The 8,109-nt window shown below is 45.1% G+C and overlaps 1 protein-coding gene across 1 annotated transcript; it reads left to right on the top strand.

Annotated features, from left to right (window-relative positions):
• Window positions 1-598: 598 nt before the first annotated feature.
• Window positions 599-7,783, top strand: LOC308170737 (cyclin-K-like). Its single transcript, XM_080545574.1, has 10 exons — window positions 599-841; window positions 1,286-1,367; window positions 1,452-1,583; window positions 1,842-1,947; window positions 2,136-2,193; window positions 2,556-2,725; window positions 3,207-3,433; window positions 3,703-3,733; window positions 3,973-4,044; window positions 6,150-7,783. The coding sequence occupies exons 1-10, from the start codon at window positions 645-647 to the stop codon at window positions 6,746-6,748; spliced, it is 1,674 nt and encodes a 557-aa protein (XP_080401700.1). The 5' UTR covers window positions 599-644; the 3' UTR covers window positions 6,749-7,783.
• Window positions 7,784-8,109: the final 326 nt, after the last annotated feature.

The raw sequence follows: 8,109 nt of genomic DNA, 5'->3' as shown, positions 1-8,109 counted from the left end.
GTAAACAATGTTTCCTGTATTAATTCCCATTGGCCGTTGGGAACTGAGCTCTGCTTTATTCGTGTTTCTATTGGTTAAAATCGAAAGAAATCCTACTTGTTTTACGATGCTACACAGATTGGTCTAAATGGTCAGATAGCTATCGATGTCATTGGTCATTTGAACTGTCGATCAGTTCCTCGTGAATTTCCGTTTGGCTTCGCGAGATAAACACAAAGCCCACCCCTTCATGCTCGTGATTGGAGGTTTACTTTAGGAGGATGAAAATTACCATACATGGTAACAATTCAGACGTTATGATTGGACGAAATATATGTCAATCTCGAAAGTATCAACATGCCAAAACGTTCCCGAGCTCGACTCAACCACCCACGATTGTTGAATATTGTGTTGATGATGTTTACGAAGTAATTATTAAACAGGGGCTGATTATTAAACAGAGTAATCGCGCGCCATGTGCTCGTTTTGGTTAGCTACTTTCCACATTTTGGTCCTCCAATGGTAGTCAGTGTTGCTGGGACTACTGTTGTTATCCAGCGATTCACCACTGGTCCTCATTCATTGTTTTGGAGGTACAATAGCATCCGTCTGCAGAGCTAGCGCGCTGCGGTGACTAGCTAGCTAGCAGGTTCTGTATTTGTTTCATGAAAGATTACAGGGAGAATTCAACCCCTGGCAATCCAGCTGCAAGTCTGGATCACATAAAGCCATGTTGGTACTGGGACAAGAAGGATCTGGCGCACACGCCCTCTCAGTCCGAGGGATTAGACCCCGCCACCGAGGCCAGGTACCGGAGAGAGGGGGCACGGTTCATCTTCGACGTGGGCACGCGCTTGGGACTGTATCCTTTCTTCGTCACTAAATGTTATGTGATCTGATGTGTAAATTGTCAAATAAAATGTGTTGGAAAGAAGAGTGTGGTTATTTGCATTTGTCAAGCACAGACTAATCAATACAGTGTTCTTCAAACTGGTCTGGAGACCCCCGACGTGTGTGCAGGCTTTTGATTCAGCCTGGTCTTATAACCCATTCAACTAATCGTCAAGCCCTTGACTAGTTGACTCAGGAGTCAATCATACTAGGCTGAGACAAAAGCCTGGACCCTGTGTGTTCCCAGAAGCAGATAAATCAATTGTGCATTATACAGTTATCATATAAGTTATCAATTATACATCATTGATAACTTATACATTAATTATTACTTATTGTAAGTCGCTTTCGATAAAAGTGTCTGCTGTCTGACTTAAAATGTAAATGTTATAAAGTCCTCAACCCTTGTCACCAGGCATTATGACACATTGGCAACTGGTATCATCTACTTCCATCGCTTCTACATGTTCCATTCATTCAAGCAGTTTCCGAGATACGTAAGTCACTTGCCTATAACTGAGCATACAGTATCATGATAGCAACAAGGCTACATCAAGCTCACCCATAGAATGTTTCTGCAGGTGACTGGGGGTTGCTGTCTCTTCCTGGCAGGCAAAGTGGAGGAGACCCCTAAGAAATGCAAAGATATCATCAAGACAGCTCGCAGCCTCCTGAACGATATACAGTTTGCCCAGTTTGGGGATGACCCGAAGGTGGGTGAGAGTGTCCTCCAAATGTGTGGGGAGCGAGCATCATCAAATGTCCTCAGCTACCTTGATATGTCAGTTGGTGAGGGGTGCAACTCAATGGTCTAAGCTTGCCATCTCCACTAGTCTCCTCTCCATCTTTTGCTAACCTAAAATAAGTGAAAGCAACACTGCAAGGATGCCTGAGATGAAAACAGAGAGAGTCACAATAGTGTCACAGTATGTCTCAGGAGCAGTCATTTTCACTACACCATCCCACTACAGGAGGAGGTGATGGTGCTGGAGAGGATTCTGCTGCAGACAATCAAATTTGACCTGCAGGTGGAGCACCCTTACCAGTTCCTTCTCCGCTATGCCAAGCAACTGAAAGGTACATACGTGGTCGATTGATCTTGAAATAGACTGATTGATTTTATTTAGGTTGTATACAAAAGATCATATGTAATGATATTCATTTGAGTGCAGAGGATGTTGTGCATGGTGGAAATCATAAAGACAAGCATAAACAGTACAAACATATCTAGAAACTTCCGGATATTTCTTATCACCTGTTTTCAGGTGATAAGAACAAGGTGCAGAAGCTGGTTCAGATGGCTTGGACCTTTGTGAACGACAGGTAAGCAGTAGATAACCCTGCATAATTCTCTTCATACCTACCTTTTGTCATGTGCTGTAGGTTTAGGTATTGGGCTAATTGATCAGCATGTCTTATTGACATTTCACTACAGAAATAGTTTTTTAAATAATCCACATGCTCACATTGTTCATGTTCAATAGGCACCGAGGAGGTATAGTGCTGACTGAATAAAAACACAGTTTTAGGCCTTTCTTTTTGTGTTGCCAAACATTGTACGATGTAGCCCCCTTCAGAACTTGACACTGTGGATTACAAATCACCTACTGACTCATGACAGCCGCTTTTGTGCCCGATCTCAGAACGACATGACATGTGTCCCTGTTGTCTTCTCCACCCTGTAGTCTGTGCACCATGCTGTCTCTCCAGTGGGAGCCTGAGATCATCGCCGTCGCGGTCATGTACCTGGCTGGGAGGCTGTGTAAGTTTGACATCCAGGAGTGGACGTCCAAGCAGTCATCACGACGATGGTGGGAGCAGTTTGTCCAAGACGTCCCTGTGGAGCTTCTGGAAGGTCGGTCTGTCTGTCTGTCTGTCCGTCTGTCTGTCCGTCTGTCTGTTTTTCTCTGGCATCATGGTTCTATGTGTAATTCCTTGCTTATGCACGGTTCTCTCCTGTACAATGAAAAAAAGCTACTTTGACAAACAACTGCTGTGTGTTGTTTTCATGTACTCTATACTATGGGTGTTATAGCTTGCCTTCTGATTGAAGTTTGCTTGAACTTAGAAACCATGTGCATGTTATAAATATGTAATAATAACGGAGGTTTCTGCATATCTGATATTGTAACAGCAGATGCAAGAGGAGTAGGAAAAAATATGAAAAGAATACTGCTTATTAACAAAAATGTATGTTTTCGGTCGAAACCTTCCTCAGAGTGTGGTCAACGATATGGTGGTGATGTAATAATCACATTTTATTATTCAAGGTCACCGCACATAAAGATGAAAGAAAAATGGACTCGTCATTGCCTGTGTCTTCTTCTGTGCCTCAGACATCTGTCACCAGATCCTGGACCTGTACTCACAGGGCAAACAGCAGATCCCTGGGAGCATTGTGGTGCCAGACAGAGAGAAGACCCCCTCCACCCCCACCCCCAGCCCCCAGCAGCTCCAGGCCCTCACCCAGCCCCAGATCCCTGTCCCCCCAGCACCGCCGCTCGTAAAGAAGGCCTCCCCCCAGACAAGTCCTCCACGGCCACTCAAACGAGCCCTTGTGAGTGTGAGTTTGGAGGCTTTAGACGGCCTGTTGTTGTACTGTTACATCATAGCATATGAAAGAACGATGTACAATTGATATGATTTCCTGATGTTGTGCATTATGCAGAAAAGCTCCGAAATGGATCTCTGAGGTTTGTATTGCTGGAGCTGGCGTGCCCTCTGATACGAATGGATGGGTTTAGCACGTCCCTGTGTTATATAAGTCAGTCCATTTTATCGTGCGTTGTATTCTCAGAGTGTTCCTTGACATCCGTTTTCCTTATTGTTTAGCCGTCTCCTAAAGAGGACAACAAGGCCCCTGGTAAGCGCATCACCCTTTTCTTCCATAGGAGATAATTAATCATAGTATTTAATGTAGCCTACTTTCAGCCATGCTCTTTGATTTTTTTGATTAGATTAGATTCAACTTCATTGTCATTGCAGAGTACAAGTACCAGACAATGAAATGCAGTTTGATGGTGATTCCTAATGTTTTTTTGTTTTGTTTTATGTGTGTGTGTGTTTGTGTTTGTGTGTGTGTGGACTGTGTCCTCCTTCCAGATCAAGTGGGCTCAAAAATCCCCAGACTGGAGCCTCCGATGCCCCCTCTGCCCACAGCACAGCCCCCCTCAGGTGAGCCCCCTACCCTGGAGTACACAAGGACACAACGCTCAATAGATCCCAACAGTCTAATCTGGCTTCCTCTCCAAATCCACATGTTCCAGTTCTTTCATAGTAGGAGTAGAAGAAGGTAACGAAACACCGAGAGGAAGCCACTTTAGAGTATCGGGACGCACCACTCAAAGCCTGAAAGGCGCTTTTCCCACACACAGGTTAATCCATGTCCTGCACCACATGACACTTAGACTGTCCATAGAAGATGCTTTTTAGTCGCCGTTCGATTTACACACGTATATCTCTATGGCTCATACTAGTGACCAGTGGTGTTTTTTTTTTTAACAACCCCATTTTAGTGTGGCCACTCTGTTAAAAACAGTTAGACGCATGCCAGTGGAACCACAGTCAAACAAAACAATTCACCGATCATGGACACAGTTGGAGCTGTGTCAACGAGTTGGACACAGGGCCATGGGGCATTCTTGCTAAGTGCATCAGAAGCCCCCCTCTCTCCCTCTCCCTCTCTCCCTCCCTGACCACTGCTATAACAGGGAAGTGTTTATCTCTTTGATATTAACTAGGGCGAGCTGACATGTCCTCTGGGCGGCTGAGTGAAATGTGTCAAAGCCAGGCTTAGCGTGGGGGTCTACTGACAGGTCAGATGAACCGCAACACTGCAGAAATATGAGCACTGAGCAGATTTACTGTGACCGCCCTCTCACCCTCTGTAAGCCCGCAGGTTATTACCCTCAGCCTTTGGACTTGTACAGAATACACACACATAAACACATACACTAGGGGTGTAACGGTTCACAAACATTTCAGTCGGTACCACCGTTTTTAAGTCACGGTTCGGTACGTTTTCGGTACAGCAGGGTAAAAATTCACACAACATGTACAGTATACAGACGTGGATGAATTTGTTGGTCCCCTTCGACGAAAAAAGAAGAACCCACAATTTTCTCTGAAATAACTTGAAACTCACAAAGGTAATTGGCATCCATCATTGTTTATTCCATATTTAATAGAAATCAGACTTTGCTTTGATTCTCTGATTTTTTATTCAACAGAATATTTTAAATAATAAAACAAATGAAAATGGCATGGACAAAAATTATGGGACCCGTAAGAAAATATGTTGTTGCACAACCTTTAGAGGCAATCACTGCAATCAAGTCCAGGCCATTTTAGAATTTAATTTATCTCTTAAGCAATAATTTATCTCTTTTCATAGTTTATTTGCTTTACTCTATGACATACCAAAGGCATGCAGGTATACATAAGAAAATTGCTTTTAATTTAATCACTTTTCAGGAGGAATGAAGCATTGTTTCAATGAGCTGTAAGGGTACCAACACATTTGTCCACGTCTGTATTTATATATATATATATATATATATATATCATTTATTTTTTCCCGTTATTATTAAACAGTGATTTACTGAACAAACAGTGGGTTTTCCTTTCTCAATTAATTGCGAAAGGGAACTACGTAACGACGCTCTATTACTTTCACCATGTGTTAAAAACCTGTGTTCTCGACAACGGAGGATGCCCCGCTGCTATAAAAACACCTATGTCGTTTGTTTAGGCCGTTTGCTTTGGACCGGTTTGAATGGGGAGCTTGGTTTGCACTTAGGGTTGGCTACCGAAAACCGGTACCAATATGGTACCGGTACCTATACACCACAACATATAGATGTATGTACTCTCACACAAACACACACACACACACACACACACACACACACATCATAGTCGTCCCGCGTCCCCCCAAATCAAGTCATGTAAACAAAGCTGTCACACACCACAGCCTCCAGAGACTTAGCATGTGCTTTTAGATCTACTCTGCTTACAGACGGAGTCAGCTCTGTTTACATGACCCGACTGGGGGACGATGGTGTGTGTGCGTGCATGCGTGCGTGTATGTGTGTGTGTGTTTGTGTGAGAGTGCATACATCTATATGCTGTGGTGTACAGTATGTGTGTGTGTGTGTGTATGTGTGTGTGTGTGTGTGTGTGAGATTGTATGACTGTACCCACAGTTTTCTTTTGGTTGTGTGTGTGTGTGTGTGTGATTGCATCACACCAGCTCTTTTTTTTTCAACTCTCCCCTACAGAACGAAAGCCCCTGGCCTCCCACGCCGCAGCCCCACCCCCCTGCGAGACGGACGCCATGGGGCTGGGAGACCCCCCGGAGGTCCCCAAGGGCCCCGCGCCCCCGCCACCCCACTCGGCCTCCCTCCACCAGCCCCCTCCCTTACCCCACCGGCCCCCACCCCCACCCCCCTCCTCTTACATCATGGGCATCCCCACCTCCAGCTCCTACATGTCGGGCGAAGGCTACCAGAGCCTCCAGTCCCTGATGAAGACAGAGGGGCCTTCCTACGCGCCCATACCCCCGTCCTACGGCCCCCCACTGGGCTACCACGGCCACGTCTACCCCCCCAACGCGCCGCCACCGCCCGGGCACCCGGTGTCCGCCTCTTATCCCCCGCCCAACTTACCTCCTCCCTTGCCAGCCTACCCGCCGCCCGGGTACAACCACAGCTACCCTCCCCCGCCCCCGCCACGCATGCCCCCCGGGGTGCACCCTCCTGGCATGGGGATCCCGTCAGCGAGTTACCCACCACCAGGAGGGCAGAGCCAGGTGCCGCCTCCGCTGCCACCCGGGATGCCCCCCATCGGGGCGATGAGTCGGGGAGCATGGATGAGGTGATGGGGGAGTGGATATGCCAAGCCAACACTACAGTCCTATTAAAGCAGACAAGTACAGTATTACACCTGTGGTGGTGGACAGGGGAATAGTAGAGGGCTTAATTCCAAAATGTAAAACGGACCCCTTCCTTTTGCTTTTTGATGGCTTACCTTTGTTGGAGTGCTCCAGACCACAGGGGGTGAAAGTGAGGAGGTCATGTTTTTTGTTTTGGAACTCAGCCGAGGATCCCAAGGACCATAGGGGAGATGGGTCTCATAGGTCTCCTACTGTCTCTTCAATGTGCTGGACTGTACATCTCACACCAGACAAGCCTGGACTGTACATCTCACACCAGACAAGCCTGGACTGTACATCTCACACCAGACAAGCACAGCATCCATACTCAGCCTCATGAAGAAACAACAGCCTTTGCTTTTAATAGGTTCCATTGCACAGGTGTGTGTGTGTGTGTGTGTGTGTGTGTGTGTGTGTGTGTGTGTGTGTGTGTGTGTGTGCATGTGTGCGTGTCTTTTTTACGGTCCTTTTAGTTACGGTACATGTTTACATATTGTATAGTTTTTATGTTTCTTTTATATTGTCAGAAATGGGCCTGTGTTGGTAAGATAAAGGATGAAGATGGGACCAAGAAGACGGCAGCTCCAGTCTCACTTCACCATGCCCTACCATTTACTACCATGCATTCCTCTGTGCTTGAAACACACTGAACCAGTATTACTGTAAGCTAGTATTATAATGTCGATGAATAGGCTTCCGTTAACATTGTGCTTGCCCTGGATTCCAATATAATACACATGAACGGAAACACACACACAGGACACACACGCATAAACACACCACTTTATGGATGTTTCGTTTACAATAGTTGCAAAATAGTCTGAATGTTAGATGCATGCATCACTACAATGGGAAAGTGTTTTGAAAAGACCAATGTTTTGTTTTTGAAGTTATTTTCATGCCTTGATCCATTTTAGCTGTTAAAATTTTAGCTTAAATTTTAGCATTTTAACTGTTAGCAGTCAGTGTTAGATTTTAAAATTCTGCCATTAAACATGAATTGTGTTTTTTTCAAGTATTCTTCAATGTTCCTTTCATTGTTTTTATTTGTGTGGAATAATTGCTTATAGTGGGAACATTTTTACTGGGATAACTTAACTGGGCATTTTTGATTATCTCTAATACTAAAATATGTAGAGATTTTAAAAAGTACTTTTGACACCAATCTCTGTTGTCATGTCACTCTGAAGCCTGCTATTACTTGTACTCTTCATCCCATTTGACTTGACCAGTAGGGGGCACTCTTATCTAGCCATTGAAAGTCCTGTTGATGAGTAATGCTTTTTGGCTTTACATACAGAGCACAG

The sequence above is a fragment of the Nansenia antarctica genome (genome assembly GCF_963989245.1).
Source record: "Nansenia antarctica genome assembly, chromosome: 1".
NCBI lineage: Eukaryota > Metazoa > Chordata > Actinopteri > Argentiniformes > Microstomatidae > Nansenia > Nansenia antarctica.
The sequence above is the reverse complement of the archived record's forward strand: the minus strand, read 5'-3'. Positions and strand labels throughout refer to the sequence as shown.